General features: G+C 31.6%; 1 protein-coding gene across 1 annotated transcript; it reads right to left on the bottom strand.

Annotated features, from left to right (window-relative positions):
* Window positions 1-1,548: 1,548 nt before the first annotated feature.
* On the bottom strand, window positions 1,549-4,893 carry TRIADDRAFT_32828 (uncharacterized protein; the record flags this gene model as incomplete). Its single annotated transcript, XM_002117594.1, has 15 exons — window positions 1,549-1,709; window positions 1,799-1,944; window positions 2,021-2,103; window positions 2,247-2,296; window positions 2,369-2,489; window positions 2,587-2,695; window positions 2,774-2,832; window positions 2,940-3,000; window positions 3,100-3,192; window positions 3,538-3,626; window positions 3,815-3,919; window positions 3,999-4,037; window positions 4,195-4,269; window positions 4,389-4,513; window positions 4,713-4,893. The coding sequence occupies 15 exons, from the start codon at window positions 4,891-4,893 to the stop codon at window positions 1,549-1,551; spliced, it is 1,497 nt and encodes a 498-aa protein (XP_002117630.1).
* Between the last annotated feature and the right edge of the window lie 13,885 nt (window positions 4,894-18,778).

Genomic DNA, 18,778 nt, shown 5'->3' with positions numbered 1-18,778 from the left:
ATGTTCTCATGTTATAACAATACTTATTTTCCCCCTTTTTAACAGTAAATGCACAGTTATACAGGGTATAGGATAATCAAATCAACTATCGTCAAGGAAATCTTATAAAAAGTCCATAACTCTACAACATATTCCTTGCATATAGAGAGTTTCAAGACAGCGTTATTAATAGATTCTACCAAAGTGATTTCGTCTGAAGCAAAGATATTTGATGAAAAAAACTTAATTAATCGGAGGTAAACCCAACGAGCGGAAGTAATCTGACTAAAATAATAATAGCGTAAACTAAAATAGAATACTATGCGTATGTTAGCGCTGCTACTGCTAAAATGATTCAATAGCAATATGGGATTCCTCCCTTGTCAAAGATTGCAAAAAAAAGAAACAGAGCAAAATCTACCTACTTTACTGGGAAAATTTGATTGATAGAAACCACAAAAATAAAAGTAATCTCATCAAATACTAAAAATTAATGAAAATTGACCAACTTTACTGGGTAGATTTGATTGATAGAAACCCCAAAAATAAAAGTAATCTCATCAAATACTAAAAATTAATAAAAATTGACCAACTTTACTGGGAAAAGCTAATGTAAACCCAAAGGATAAAAGTAATCTCATCAAAATACTAAAAATCAATAAAAACTTGACGAACTTTGCCTTAGCAATAGTCTCTGGCAAATCCAAAAGAATAGAAGCAATTTGATCAAAATAGAATATCAATTACGAGTAATGCCCTACACAATTATTAGTACCACCAATATCCTTCACTGCACAGTTCTCTTGAATCGAAATGAGCTGTTCCCTCAATCATTTACTCTAATCAACATTACCAAATAATAGAAGCTACGATAGCTAACCATGCTAATTAAGAGTACAACGATCTATTAAATAGTAAACTAGAGAATATTAATAGCAACACGCAATAATTCGTATTTATTTATTGACTTTTGTTCTGATCCGCGATGAAACATAAAATACAATAATCATACAAGAGGTATATAAAATGATGTATACGACAATACTGAACCGATTTGCATAATCCAGAATCAACAATGTCATGTTTCAATTAGTAGAATGTCATGGTTATGGTTACAGTCAGCTAAATACAGTAAATTTTGTAATTTTGTAACAATACTCGTCCAAGATAGCATAATCCATCACGGGGTTAATTTATATCGGCGCTACTACAATAATTCATTCATAACAAATACTTCATCCAAATATTTTCTTCTCTTGTAATTATTAAGTACAGTTAAAACTTAGTAGTATTATAATTGACAAAGATCATTTCTGTTTGAAAAATTGTATACATTTTTGACATACTGATATTTTTGAAGTCAATTGCCAAGATTTTCCGATCCTGAGTAATTATTGGAAATGGGCAGAAAATTTTCAATAATTGACTTCTAATATGTGTACACGTAGAGATGCCAATCGTAAAATGTCATTACATGTCAAAAGACCGATAATGTATCAAAATACAATCCAATTCTAGTAAATATTTTAACAGCTAATAGAATAAATCGGTAATTGTCGATAGGTGTCACTAAACTCTGTCGCCAAAATGAAACTTAAAATTATGAAAACCATCTCCTCCGCCAAAGGGGAAGCCACCTCCTTGGAAATGGAATCCTTGATTATGAAAATCAGGTTGTTGACCTTCAGGGCTTAAGGGATCCTCACCATTATCGAATTTTTGCTTTTTTTCTAGTTAGAAAATATTAAGTATTAGTTCTATTGATCATTAATAATTTTATACGATACCAAGTTATCATATTAATTCAATATAACTTTACCAGCATCGGATAACACTTCCTTAGCAGCCGCAATGTCGATAAACATCTTTTCCGCTTTTTTTTTATCTTCACCTTTGTAGTTATCAGGATGCCATTTGACAGCTAATTTTCTATAAGCCTTTAAAATTTCACGTTTCGTTGCAGTTCTAATAAATAGTGATATCAATATCTTACTATATTACAATAATAATCGACCAATGTAAACTTTCAAATAGTTCTCACTTTTTAACGTCTAAAATTTTATAATAATCTCTCCTTTGAGATTGCTTTAATAGCCTATTAGCCCTATTCAAGCCTTCGTTTGCCTTAATGTTTAAGATAATAAAAGATAAATCGGCAAAGCTACCTTTTAACAAAGTTTATAGAATAACCCTTAGCAATGAAATTGTAAATTATCGATATTCACTATTGATGGTAAATCATATCTTAATAATAGTACATCAATTACCCTTTGATTTCCATTGTTAATTGACTTTGCCTTTTGATAATCTGCAATAGCTGAAAGGACAACACGTAATATATTGATTAGCCACTGCAAGTTATATCGATTAACAAATACGTTACTACAACCTTCGTCATATTCATCGTTTAGCAAATATAGTTCAGCTCTGTTGCAAAGAAGATCAATATCGTTTTCATTTTCCTTAAGGGCATCGGTACACACTGCAATGCCTTCGTTGACGTCTTTTACCTAAAATAAGTTGAATTGTTAAAATTATCCTCATTTCTATCGAAAAATATAACGGACAAGATAAACGTCTATTTATTTCAAGTAATACAGTACTAACTTTAAGATAACACAAGCATAGTTTGGATGAAAGCATAGTTGCATAGTGTTGAACTTGCGTCACGTCAGTTTGCATGATATCTGTTAATTTCGGGATTGCATCTTGATAGCTGAAAAAGTATGTCTTTGGTTAACTACAGCAATCCAAAAACAATGCAACTATAACATCTGTCATTTGACGAACCAACCTTTCCGTGTTAATCTTCTCCTCAATACTCTGCAACTTTTTGTTTAATTTTTTAACTTTCTATAAACAGAATATGCGTATGTGGAGACACTTTATAAGCTTACTAATTCAATAATAAGGGTCGAAAAATGACGAAGGAAAATCAAGCTCCATAGTTTATTAATTACCTTGTAAAATGGAAAACACATTTTGTGGTCTGGGTCTAACTTTAAGCATTCCCGAACTTGCCTGTCAACCAGCATAAATAATGTTAGAACAAAAATTAGCGCCTCTACAGATGAAAAAAGTACAATTTGTGAATACGTCATATCATAATTTAGTACTTACTGAAGAGAACTTTCCAGATCTCCATTCTCGTAAAGTAATTTCGTTAATTTGTAATAAGCATTGGTATTGTCATTTGTTAATCTTGTAATTCGCCTTTTAATGTAGAATACAATAGTAGACGAAAGCAACAATGGCCGTCAGATATTTATAATATCCTTTTAAGTTATGTCATATCCTTATCAATAAGGCTTAAAATAATATCTTGATAATAAACTCTTATAGTTCTTAATACCAAAAAAACTTGCTACAACTCATACATTTACCTAACGTCAGCTAATAATATCTTAATAATAAAACTCTTATACACTTCTTAATACCAAGACATTTACTACAAATTATGTATTTACCAAGTATCAGTTAATAATTATAATAATATCTTGATAATAAAACCCTTACAGTGGTTAACATCAAAAAATTTGCTAGAACTTGTACATTTACCTAACATCAGCTATAGCAGCCATTCTGTCATTCACTGCTAAATGGGATTCAGCTCTCATCTCTCTCAATTCAGGATCCCATGGACAACTCTAGTATTAAATAAGCAAGTTATGGCAATTTTTCAAAACTTTAAAAATAATCGAAACAAACTTCAAGAACAGTGGTGGACGTTATGCCCTTAGAATGTTTTTCTGATCCTTACCGAAAATATGTAATCGCTCATTAATATAGAAAATTTTAATTCATTCTACTGTAGAAATTTATCGATTTCAGTTACCTCAATTGCCACATTAAGAATTTGAATAGCTGCTTCATAATCGCCGCTTGCGTAAGTATGTTTTGCATTAGCAATAGTCTGCCTTAGCGGTTCTATATTTTCCAACTATTTATACGAAACGATAATAAAGAAAAAGTTATTATTTAACATTAGGCTAACAAAATTTTAGTCCTCAATAGCATACCTGCTGACGGGCTTCGTTTTGTACGCTACTATCCTGTATCTAAAATTTGTAAATATGGCATAGCTATCAAATTATCGCTTACTTCCCTCTTCGTAGAAAATTGCCGACAAAGCTACAAATTATAGACATAATCTAGCACTTAAAGTTGCAATATTGCCTTTAAAGCTTAACATAGTCATGCGCTGTTGGAACATACCGATTCTTCCAAGTCATGTTGCGCTTTCTCCAGTTTGCCTAGTTTAATATGAACCTTACCTCGTTGTAACTTTGCCTATAATGAACATGCAACGATTTACTAATATCTCATTGTAAATGATTTTAAAAGCCAACCAATTTAGTAATGCAAAGCAATCTATAAACACGATAGTTTAGTAGCTACTTTATTCATACCTGTAAAAAATTGGGTCTTATTTCTGTGGCTCTATCTAAATCAGCCACCGCCAATTGACCCTTTTCCATTCCAATATAGACTATTGCTCTCTTGAAAAATGTCAAATAGTTCTTGGGATCTCCATCTGTACATAGGCATAAAGTAGCAAATTATTCAATCCCGTGATTATAGCAAACGCTTTAGCATTAATCACTAATCATTCATCTTACACGTAAGAACGATCCATTAGATCAAATTATTTTTACGATTAACATGAGTGTTCTAAAATTTTATTTTGTAGCAGCTATCACAAAAGGGGATTAAGATTATTATAGAAATCTTACCCACAGCAGCATGATATTGTACTAGCGCTTCTTGCAATTTTCCGGTAGCCAGAAACTTTTTGCCCAATTCAAGATGGTTATCGACGCTACCAGCCAGTACACCTATCAAAGCATAATAATACAATAATCGATCATGGTTAATTAACAGTATTGGTGTCATACAGAATATGAAATGCACCATGAAAGATCATGAAAAGTAATTCCGATATACTGTAGGCAATAGCTATAGCCTATCCTATCTGTTGAAATTATGGAACAAAATGACAAATACGAGTATGCGCTAAGACCAAACACACCCCTAGGGTAAGTTACTCGAAATCCGATCTTGCCAACAAAATACAGTACAGTATACCTTTAAACCTTTAAGCAGGTATTAAAATAGGACAATCTCAGTTTTTAATACGGTATCTAGAATCCAACCATTATTGTCATATTCTTTCTATTCTGTCGCATAGGTGCATGTTGATAACTGTCTAGGTAACACCATACCTACACAATAAGGCGTTGAATAACAGCTACTAAAGGCGAATGATTTTGTAGCAAGTTATCATTAACACTAAAATCTAACCCCAATGTATCGTATTTGGCACGAAATAATAGCACTCAAGTTGACACTTTTACAGTAGCGATCCTATTTCCAATGATGATACGTAAATAATTTTCATTCATACATTCATATTATTGATAGTCTCTTTTAATAGCTATCATTAGCTAGTTTTTCTTCTACGTTCAATACCAAAATCATTGAAAAGGATGTTTAATCGTCACCATTTAGACACTTCGGAGTATCAATAAGTCCATCAAAGAATCATCATCGTGACTGACACCGTCATGCGATTGTATTGGTGATCGTCTTACCATATATAAAGGATGAGCCCTTTTACACTATACAAGATTGATTGGAATTACAGTATTGGATTTTGCTTGTTGATATCAAAAATAGAGCGAAGGTAATATGGTAGTGCAGTACAGTATATCAACAGATTATCGTGTGCGTATCACAAGCGAAGACAGCTCTGTATTTGTCATTTGACCTTTAGTGCAGTGCATTGCAGCCACCTGAGCATGGCTGACGATTGATATAATGAATATCTATTAATAACAAGTCATGATGATCAACACCATTCTAAATTAGAACACTATTTTGAATAGGAAAACTCACCAATATGAGCAAGATTATACGATAGCCAAGAAATTAGAATGCCAACTTGTACTTGTTGAAGGGTGAGCATGATGATCGGATGGTTGAATGAATTACGTAGTGCAATGGAAAGTTCAACGTATAGTAATCTATCAAGATAAGGTCAATTTTGGATTTGAATCGACGCCTAAGACAGGTAATAATAATTGGGCTCTACTTGTGTACAGCAATATTGGACAAAAATGGTCCTAAGCCACTATTAGCAATAAGTAATAAAATAGAAGAATATCGCTGATCGTTTCCAACACAATCTACGAGCAACAGAATGAACCAGCAAAGCAAGTGCACCAAGCTAACTTCGATTCAAAGAGAGATGTTGATCAACTGGATATCGCCAATCACTTTATATGCTATATCAGTAAAATAGCATTCATCTACTGTAGAATTGGTGATGATGTCGCTTTGATCACTAATGATGACAGCCAATGGATCAATATGAAGAAAAATTAGGCCAACCACTCGATCATGGAACAAGCAATTTCCTCTACCTAGCAAAGCTGCTGGTTCAATCAGGCTAAATTTGCTGGACTCGATATAAGCCGATTAGTCGAGTGATGATATTGTAACTGAAATTCAGGGTAGCTACAAGCAATATACTGTAGAGTAGAGTACTGATTGTGGAGTGGGTTACCAAGTGAAGCAGGCTACGGACAATATCCAGTGTGAGAAATCAAAGCAAGTCTACTTTGATACAGTTTCTAGACAAGTGGAAAGATGATTGAGTAGTTATTACTCTATCGCTAAGGGCAGTATGAGTGCTGCTAGTGCCAATCCACTGGTTCAAGTCAACAGCACTCAAGCCGGGTGGATGTTTTGAAATGGCTGTGATCGTGGACAAATTTGATTGGCTAATTGGCACGCGTGCGTACTTTGCCCTAGACAAGGCTAGCCCGTACCAGCTTTCGCGCAGGTTTCTATTTTACATTGCGTGAAAGTTCATCATGTGCCAGTGCCATCGTCTACTTTCATAGTCAAGGATATTTCCCTCGTCTAATTTCAGATGGAAGGATGATATCATCCGACATGAAACTAGCCGAGGGTACATCATTCAACATGAAACTACACCAGGGTTTATATTATTCTATAGGAAATTCTACCCTAGGAGAAACTAGACCAGGGTATACGCATATCAACATGAAACTAGACGAGGACATGCCATTCAATTTGAAACGATACGATGGCATATCACTCAATATGAAACTATGCGAGGCCATATCATTCAATATCAAATTCTACCCATATCATTCAAGGAGAAACTAGACGATTCAATTTGAAACTTTACGATGGCATATCACTCAATAAGAAACGATGCCAGGCTATATCATTCAATATGAAACAATGCGAGGGCATATCATTCAATATGAAAGGATGCGAGGGCATAGGTATCATTTCATATGATATGCCCTCGTCTAGTTATATATTGAATGATATGTGGCCCTGATATAGTTTTACTTTGAATGATCATATAGTTTCACCGTTTATGTTGAATGATATACCCTTGTTAACACCCTCATCTAGTTTTATATTGAATAATACGTGGCCCTCATATAGTTTTACGTTGAATGATCAATGGTATACCCTCATCTAGCTTTATATTGAATAATATGTTCCCCTCATATAGTTTTACGTTGAATGATATACCCTCATCTAGTTTATATTGAATAATATGTGGCCTCATATAGTTTTACGTTGAATGATCAATAGTATACCCTCATCTAGCTTTATATTGAATAATATGTTCTCCTCATATAGTTTTACGTTGAATGATCAATAGTATACCCTCATCTAGCTTTATATTGAATAATATGTGGCCCTCATATAGTTTTATGTTGAATGATATACCCTCATCTAGCTTTATATTGAATAATATGTGGCCCTCATATAGTTTTACGTTGAATGATATTCCCTCATCTAGTTTTATAGTGAATAATATGTGGCCCTCATATAGTTTTACCTTTTACGTTGAATGATGTACTCTCATCTAGCTTTATATTAAATGATACGTGGCCCTCATATAGTTTTACCTTTTATATTGAATGATATACCCTCATCTAGTTTCTTATTGAACGATATTACCCTCCTACAATTTTCTATTGAATGATTGATATGCCTTCGCCTAGTTTCATATTGAACGATATGGCCCTCCTACGGTTTTCTATTGGACGATATGCACCCATCTAGTTTCATATTGAACTAATAGTTCCACGTCTAGCTTCACATTGAACGATATTTGCTCGTCTAGTTTCGCATTGAACGATATTTTCCCCGTTTAGTCTTATGTAGAACGATATGAGATGATATACCCTGTATAGTTTCATTAGGGACTTCTAAGAGAGAGGTGGAAAACTTAAAAAGTCCCTAGTTTCATCTTGATTATGCCCATGTCCATTGACCTGATGTTAATGAAGTACCCTTTCACCAATTGCGCTAATTTTCCCGTGCTTTTTAGTGATTGATTTTACCTCTATTGTAGAGATTTCTTGCCAAAACGTCTCAAATGGTAACCCATCCGTGTCAGTTAAACTGTTTGACAGAGTGCACACTAGCAACGGCGATCTGCAGTAAAGCATCTTGCAGCCATGAGTGTTTTAACATCACTTTCTTACTCCAAACCTGATCGGAAATATTGAAGTAAACTCCGTGATTGAGTTCTAGACTTATGGCGGTGAACTTGTAGGATACTATTCGGTATCCTTGGATAAAATGCAAAGACCGACCAATTTGCTGGTCATTTTAATTGCATCATATGCCTACAATAGTGAGTAATACAGTACTGTACTCTGTCCATGATTATCATCCAAATGAGCTGGTCGCTTACCGTAGTTTGGTGCAAGATTCAGTGGTACTAAAGCGTAGAATGACCAGAAAAATGATAAATCTCTGCATTTCAATATTCTTGCTATTCGATTGCAGCTCATTTTAAATTAAAATTGAATTTACTATTAATTTCTTTATGTATCTATAAAGCGAGAGAGAGATATTAATATTAACCTTCGATACAATTCGTAAAATTTTTCTTCAATCGTTCAAATCAAATATTTACGTACAAAAGTCAAATCATTCCAGTTCAAATCTGGCACACCATAGTGCGACACCGAAATAAATCTTCAATACCTAAAATTCCCTTTAAAACCGCCGAATTATATAAACCGTCCAAATCATATCTACACGGGCATATACGTTCAATATTCAAGTTGGATCAAATTTTACAAAATAATAAACCGCTTTGTAAAGTCATCAAATTATGCTAGTAAATTGTATAAATTTTGCTTAGCTTTCACAAATGAAACTGGGTATCGTTCAATTCGCCTCCTTCCACTGCATACACTGATATAAGTAAACAGAATCCATTCGTGAGATTCAAACATCATTTGAAACATTGTCCAACTTCCAGGAACTTCCAGGATCAGCTAAGTTAACGAGTTAGATACTACCATGATCGATCCTTGTTATGTATATCTAAAATTTGGGTAGGGACGAGAGGGGTCGTAAACTTGGGTTTGTGTCGCTCGAAATTTTTTATATTTTCAATTATTTATACAAACATACTCAGTATGGAATAATGTAAGTAAGTAGCCAAGTGTACAACGCGTTGCGTCGCACTGCAAGTAATTTAACATACAGCAATGCTGTGCACTGAAAATGTCTTACATTGCATCTTGTTGGAAATTAGCCTGGACAAGTTGTTAGCTAAATGAAGTCATTAAAATCTCGATCATTGCCTATACTGCCTGTAGCTTACTGTACTACATCTGACAAGTGTACAACAAGTTTTAGCCAATATGCTGTAAGTAATGGGGTACACTGAAAACTTTGTTGGATTGTATCATGTAGGAAATTAACTTGAACAAATGGTTACCTGAACGGAGGAATTAAGATCTGAATGATCGCATACGTCACATAGGTAGACTACTCAACTGGAAGGCTAACTAACTGCAATCATTGTACAGTAGAATATTAGCATTTCCAAATACGAGAATTTTCCATTTTACACTGAGCAGTATTTTACGATAGAGAAAAAATGAGGGACTAAAGCGTGCCCGTAGTCAAGAAAGCAACACTATAGCACAGCATAGTGCATTAGAAGCAAAATGGCGTGTGTTCGACTGTCTGTATAAAAATCTCCTAGTCTGTTGCATAGTATACTCTAGTATGATTGCTTGATTCAGGGAGTAACTTACCAAATCTCCATTAAAACGGACTAAAATGAAATACAATCCCCAATCACTGCTATGGGTAACGATAATTCTTATAAGATCAGCGTTGAATATGGAAAAGCCATCGATACTCTAGACATCTCTATATTCAACACATCACATAGCAGAATAAGGCTATAAAAAAATGAATTCTTCCTATCCTGCGATTTCGTTGTAAGAGATACTGATGTTTCATATGCCTTTTATGTCGCCTGCACGACAATTCCCAATTCATCTCCAGGAAATAAAATCGTATTTACCAAATCAATAAGATCGTTGATATAATAATGTCACGATTACAAATGAAATCATGATAGGGGTAGTTATGTGTAAGTACATGATTGGGGCATACAATCAAATTTATCATGATCCTGTAAGTATTTTAAATGCTCGAAGCATGCAATAACATTACCCATTCCTAGCCTGGACACGTATAGAATATAATACTCATTGTATTCTCATTCTGCTCATTAATACAACAGAATCAAGGCTATCTAAAGCAAGTTCAAGACTAAAAGTGAATAATAAGATCTATTTTAATACTATTACTATAATTCATCGTAACCAGAGATCTTCAATTGCAATTTTTTGTATTCCACGTACGTGTATATTCGAAAATTAAATTATCAAACTTGTTTAAATTATAAATAACGGCTTAAGAATTTCACTTTCAATAGAATTGATGATAGAAAAATGAAAATGCCTAAAAATAGCTAAGTAATTTTTAAATTTTTATCTTCATGACGTTGTTATCCAGTTACTAAAAGCAGTGGAGTATAAAAAAAAAACAGCGACGATATTGTTTCAACTCTATTACATGGGATATAACAAGAAGGAATAGAAATGGAAAATTATGGTATCGATCGAAAATAATAAAATCAATGGTGTTGCCATCTAACGGTGAATAACGCTATACATCAAATTAGATGAATACCTTTAATTCTAATGATTCAACTCTTGTCCATGAAGACAAAAAACAGTTTAGCTTATGAGAGTATAAGCTGATTACCTTGCATTCTCAATGGGTAACAATGGCCAAGATAATGTAACAGCTGTTCCTGTTTTGATAATGTTTTGTTCTATCTATTTGAAATATATTATTATCATGTTATAATCGTAATGATTCAACAATAGATATCAAAGCTTAAAGAATTAATATTATCACCAATTGGCCATATCTCACCCATATTTGCTCGGCTTTACCAATATCCTCATGCTAAGATAGAAAGATTGTTCAAAATGTAAGGAGGACAAAAATTGATAGCTTAATCCTCATTTTCATGTAATGTAAAAGATATTCTTCATCGAATTTGAAATTGTTTCCATGTTGATACCTTGATACACGTTATTGTTTATTCCTAAAATAAAAAATTCTCTACCACTAATAGAGATAGTGTAGTTAAAGTAGTTTTCATGCTTCGATTTAGGTTGCGTTTACATTGATAGATTGAATTACAACATCACTTTTGCTATTATACTTAAAATGCAACACTAATGCTAGATAGAAAATAGATCTTAATATATTGGCACTAACTAGAAGTACTAGCGTTTATTATTAAATTTGCAAATGATATAAGAATTTAATTTTATCCTTAGAGATTACTTTTATTTTTCTCCATACAAATTGTTGAGATTTGAAATGGTAGAAAAATCTCATTTTTAATTTGTCTGTAAATTATGTACCAATTTCTCTTCTAATAGCATACCAGTGTATAGGATATACAGCAGCTTTAGCGTAATCTTAACCTACTAGTATTGAATAATTCATGAAGATATTGAACCATTCTTGTGGAATCTTAATAAGTGTAACTTATCACAATCTTTTTACAGTTAAGGATTAATAATTTATTACCAAATCAATCAACTCACTCGCAGTAATCTTTACTATCCATAGTTTAATCTTAAATAACAATTATATTCTATTCAAGTTATATCACTGGACTGAATTGCTGAATGATAATTTCTTCTTATAGTGCTATATTTACAATAACTAATTTCCATTTTTACGGATTTAGCTACCAATTCTTTGAGACTTGAATTACCTTCATAAATTGCAATTTTATTTACTACGTAGATGTAAATGAACTCGTAATATACTATTAAATCTTACTGTAATTAACATTCTAGCTAAAAGAACTTATTAATTCACATCAAGTTCGGACTAGGAGTATTAAACGTACATGATACGTTAACTTTAATCGAAAACATGCTAACTATGCATGGTTTAGCAATAATTTCCTTCATTTCACAAAAACTATCATTTATTTCAGCCTGAAAAGTTTATATTAATTATTTATCGATCTGAAAAACATTTTTAAATCATAATATCTTATATATATGCTAGTCATTTGCATTTTATCATTGCTACTGCTTACTCCTAACAATTTTAAATAATATCTAGGGGAAACAGAAAACGAGCAGAAATTTTCTTCTTTGTTGCTAACATAATATTCTGGGTAAGGCTTATGAATCAATTTGATAATAGTTCAATGTCAAACTTGAAACAATCGTTAGCATCTTGACGTTCTAATAATGTTAAACATTATATAATATATCATAGTAAAATTTAGGGATTATAGTATTAATTAAAATATTTCTTATCTAATGGAAAGATGCAACTTTACTTCCTGATTAGAATAATTTATAGTACTATGTAGTCCTATTTAATGATATTTGATAGATGGAATAAAAGTTTTTGTCACTCTAATTTTAAACATCAACGTTTATAGATCAACTTAAAATACAAGCATAATCTTCAGAATACTGTTTCAATATTACTTGGAGATCAATTAAAAATTTGTTCATGATACACTTGCTGAAATTTTATTCGGCGCGATTCAGTATCTTAAAATAAATAAGATAAAGGTAGTAAAAGTTAGAAAAGATTTATAAAAGCATCCTGACCTGATATCCTGCTTTGCAACATAATTGCGCATTAAAAAGTACTTTTGCTTGAAAAAAATTGCGTAATAATATTACAATTTGTAAATTTCGACATGATAACAATCCATCAGTTATAGTATACGACATACTACTTTAAATATTACCTAGATTCTACATAGATAGCAGCATTCTTTATATTATCTTAATATTTTTATCGGATTCTAGTTTACTTCTTTGAGATAATGTTCGGCGTCTCTATGTTGACATTATTAATTGAATACATTATCAATACTAATAATACCTTAATAGATACTTGCGAGTCAGGAAAACAATAACTATTAAATTAAATTAAGAGTCAGTCTAAATAAGTTTTATCTATCTGATTACGTTAATGAATCCAGCTTTAAATAATCCTTATTTTAAGCAAATGACTCATGATTACAGGGATCAGGAGGAGCTTTACTTGGATTAGGCATATGGTTGTATATTTCGCAGTATTTTTTCTTATATCTGATGCCATCAATTAGCAATTATTTTACCGCCGCCCATCTAGCCATTACAGCTGGGATTGTTATTGTTATTACTGGAATCTTAGGCTGTATAGCATCGGTTCGAAGTAGCAAAGCCTTAACGATTGTTGTAAGTTATATTATATCATTTTACTCCAAATAGGCTTAGTCTTGAGCATATCTGTTAAAAATCATTAAAAGCGTTAGCTTGCAAGCCCTTTTGCCTGCCGTATCGTTATACATACATAAACATTAATATTATGATACCAAAAGATCTTTTAATTCATTCACGTTTACGGGTTAAACAAACTACAATTTAGTGATCTATACGAATGGCAACTATCCAATCTAATCAGAACATCATAGTATTCCGATATAGACATCAAAGAATTTTTAATTTTGACCACATTTATAAGCTATACCAATTGTATTATTATGATCTATAGTATAAATAAACAATAACCACTATCCAATCTTTCAATCAAATAGCATTCCCATATTAAAAATAAATCAAATTGCAAAGCATTTTATACCTTATATTAAATTTAAAATACTAATTTAAAATACAACAGTTATACGAGTATATTACACTCAAATTTATTTTAAATTTAAAAGCAATCAAATTCATCAACATTATATTCAGATATTCGTACTAAATACGAAAGAAACCACAAATTTGGGTTGACTATCTTCGACTTTTCAATTAGCATACATTGAAAAGATATACTTTAACTTTAGCTTGATTGCTTTGTGAAGTAAGTGCACATACTCTAATGCTTGACGTATCATACTTTTATTTATGCCCTTAATTGCATTAGGAAAGTAATTAGAAAGTGTACGCTGATAGAATCTACCATACATTAATTTCAGCACTTATTGGGCACAATTTTGTTCTCTAGGTTTGTTTTCTGATTTCTGCATAGTATCTATTCATAATCATCTATGTATAACTAAGAACGAGAAACATTTTAATTCATCTATGAATCCTATTTCAAATTTATTTATATTGGCCTACTGACTTACATCGCATAGTCTAAAATTAGCAATAACAGTGTTGTCATTTTTAAATTTGAATTTATGAGTTAAAATACACTTCCTTACATCAAAGTACTGAGACACAATTAGAAAGAAAAGGTACTATATCACTCTTTTTGCAATTCTAACGGCAAATAAATCTGTAACTTTTACCATACCATAAATTGTATGAATATAAAAGGGAAAGTATTCCGATAAAACTCAATTTTTCTGTATTGTACTAACTATAAATTTATCAAGCAACTGCATGCATATTTAAATATGAAATGCTGGTATTCGCAAAGCAATAATAACAATCATTTCTACAAGTAACTAGATCCTGTTTCCAAATCTCACTCTACACCATATTGTTAATGTTTTACTCTTTCCTTGATCTAGTTTATTTCCTTGGTTTTCTTAATTATTTCACTTGAAATCACAACATCTGTCATTACCCTAGTTTACAAAAATCGGGTAAGGTTTTATGTCCAATTTAGCTATGTATCTGTCATTTGATGACTGCTAAACAACTGTTCTGCTAATCCAATTCGAACTCAGTTATATCATGATTATTACGACAGAATAAATAATTTTACATCAGTCTCTAACTTTTCTTACTTTTAAAACTCTGATTTTTTAACAATTAAATGTAAAGTTGATAAACTAAAGATATCAATTCGATTGTATTTGATTCTTCCTTTTACAAATTCAATACTATACCATAATTGCTTTTGACGAACAACACAGATTCCTTATAGTAACGAATATTTTAAAGCCTGATCTGTAAATTGTCTAAAATATTAGTTTTATACGAGCTAGGCTTTTGGATCATTTTTACACCCTTAATTAAATGTCGGTCTTGCTTATCGAATTAACCATAAACAATATGCAGATACAAAAAACAATTAAAGAAAACATGGAAGTAGAACTAAAACAAAGTTATGATCTATTATCCAACGATCCACACATTAAGAAAATCACCAAAGGATTCGATTTAATGCAGAAAACGGTACTTGAGCATTATTTATGTCGTCGACTCTTAATCGATGCAGCAGATATCAATTTTAACTACTAAATTTAACTACTCTAATTAACATTGATTAATTCCACCATAGTATGACTGTTGTGGATCTAATAATTATACCGACTGGGAAAATTCAAGGTGGCATTCTATGCTGGAAGTGGATAATTTACGTGCATTAGTGCCAATAAGTTGCTGTAAATCTCAATTTGATAACCAATGCAATATACATCTTAATTCTATTCACACTGTGGTAAATTTTAAATTTTAAAAGCAATACACGATATCTGTATAATTTTTGGCTACTTTAATTTCTACCGTCATCAAACAATAATTTAGATAACTATATTCGCCAATTGTAGGGATGCAAAGGCACTTACTCAACAGTCATCGATAGCCATCTACTATTGATAGCTTTCTTCTCCATGGCAATAGCATCATTACAGGTACAGGACAGTGTATAATATTAGTTAACCATTAATCCTCATTGAATCAGAGATTTTATATCAAACAAATTTAGTCAAAAACACCGTTATGATTCAGAACCAGCTATCGAGTTTCAGATTTTTCTACAAATATTTACGAAACTGAATCTGGTTACAGCGAGTAGATATCGTTACTTTGGATAAATAGAACTTTTAATGATCTTCTATTTTTCTAAAATCGTGATTGAATTATTGTGCATAAGTATTTTAAGCTAGTAATTTTCTAGTTAAAGCAGAAATATAACATTAAAGAATATTCTTAACCAGCACGAAGAAACTTTAATTATTGTATAAAACTATAATTTAGTATATTATTATTAGTCAGAGTGGCAGCGGAGTTCAAATAGCATCTACTCCGCAACATGTATCATTTGTAACTGGATTCTAAACATCTATAAAAATAACTAGCTACCTCCTTCTTTTCACCCGGCTTAACATAGCTTTTGGACCAATAAATAGAACAACTATAAAGTATAACTCCAGTTACTAGCTCAAAGCTTGATCAAATTCTGTATATCAGTTATAATGGATAACTCAGTTTATTAAATATTTCAAAAATTAGCGCCATCTATTTCAATTAATGTACGTAACTTTGACCAATGAGTTATTTACTATATCGCCTAGTGGATATCCCGAGGGTATACCAGATTATTTCAATTGGAATACTTAAATAAAATATAATAAATGAGACAAATATACTTCAGAACTCAGTCATCTAGTACATAATTTTATAATTTCAATATTAATTCTGTTACAAGCTCTGTTGGATAAAAAATTATGTTAAGCAATTTCCATGTAGCTGTAACGCCTAATTTATTTGTATCGACAGTTACAAACATTTAAAATATTCCTGTTTTAATTAATTCCATGTGCTTGTTAAATCCATTGTATGTTTTGAAATCAATATATTGATCGTATGCTCTTATTTCTAAATTTTAGTTACTCTGCCTAATTTGTGCAGCCTTCATGTGCTATAAAATGTCTTGCCGTGAAATGAAGTCTTTGTAACTCCAAACACAACAATTTCAAGAAAACTATTGAAAATGATCATGGCTAATCTATTGATAGAGGTCATTAAATCTTTCATCGATCGACTTCCTTTACTGAATGAACTAAAAATTTTCAAGTCTTTACGTCACAAAATGGATTGATTCGCATAAAGCCTAGAAGGAAAATGAAATGATGGAATCTATAACAACGATTAACAAGTGATGCTTGAAATAGCTGGCATGGTAAAGACTTGACTTATAATATGTGAAACCTGTGATAAAAATTTCATAAGTTAGAACTATAATTGATTTATCGCTGCATTTATAAACGCATAGACTAATAAAAGAGTTTCTAAGATTATTTATTAACGCAAAGACTTTGAATAAATTTGCTATTATAATTGATTTACACATATAAAACATGATTATCTAGTATCCATTTTATTTACACCTAGAGCTAATTTTCATTTAAATATAATACCATATTGCTATACTTATGATCATGACTACTATGTAATACTACACCATTTGCTCGTAAAATGATCTGCTAAATTTATCTTAGACGACTTAAGCTTACTACTACCAGTAAATCGTAACAAACCGATACACCTTTATAACTTACTCCTATTACCTAATTTGATCTACACTTAACGAATATGATCATTTTTTTTCATTTCATTTATGTCAGAGCAACAGCGATTCTAGCCCTGTTAACAAATAGTATATGTTATTAGCGCTATTCTTTATGAATTTAACTTATTGATATAGCAGACTAAGCGAATACGCAATTAGATGATTCGAGTAAACTTTCTAACCAATAATAACAGGAGTATATCGGAGTTAATGCATAAAGCATGATATTACTTTCATCAACGGGTTATATTGACATATGATGTTATAAATTAAAGCGTCAACTATAATAAGCAGCAATCATATGGTATTTACAAATTCAAGTTCGCTATAATTTATAATGACCAAATCTAGCTAATTTTATAAACTATATAAAATTGCTTTAACAGCTAGCCCTTAATTCGTAATATCTCGAAGATTAAATAAAATAAACAATGAGAAATATCAACCTGCGCTGGATAACTTGCAATAAGAGTCTTTTGATTTTCTTATATTTATTAAACATAAAGAGGATATAATATCGAAAGGCTCTATTACATCTAAATGGCGGCCAGATCTTACGATATTTTTTAATCTATACATTCGTCTAATTGCGATTGATATTCAGAATTGGGTAAAATTCCTGTATAACAACTGCGAACCACAAGAAAGCAAAATGTGCTTACACAGCTATAAATTCATGAAATTGATCAACCAACAGTTGATACATCGTCTTTAAATGGTATTTTAAATGGTTGAATGGGTTTTATTCAATCTGGGATGTTATATCGTCAATTTTAATAAAATAAAAACTATTTAATATGATTTTGAGCATGGCTGGCCTTCAAGATTATCTAGTATCACATTTTAAAATCATTTTACCAAGTTGGTAGACAGGAAAGAACGCCAATGATCTGCAAAAGATCTCGCTTAGGCTTCTATATTTACTAAATTCGAATATTTTGCATAGAAATTTTATATATTAGAAAGTAATTTCCGATTTGAAATACATTTAGAGACTATTACTCCCTATACACTTTACATCTAATAGACTAATAGGGTATGTAGGATGTCTATTTCTCATTTCAAAAGAGAAGCAGTTTCATACACTTTTCACTTTCGCTAGATTAATCCACTATTAGGTTTATGTCTGGTAGGT

The sequence above is a fragment of the Trichoplax adhaerens genome, genomic scaffold, assembly GCF_000150275.1.
Source record: "Trichoplax adhaerens TRIADscaffold_26 genomic scaffold, whole genome shotgun sequence".
Lineage (NCBI taxonomy): Eukaryota > Metazoa > Placozoa > Uniplacotomia > Trichoplacea > Trichoplacidae > Trichoplax > Trichoplax adhaerens.
Note: the sequence above shows the minus strand (reverse complement) of the source record. Positions and strands in the feature narration are given on the sequence as shown.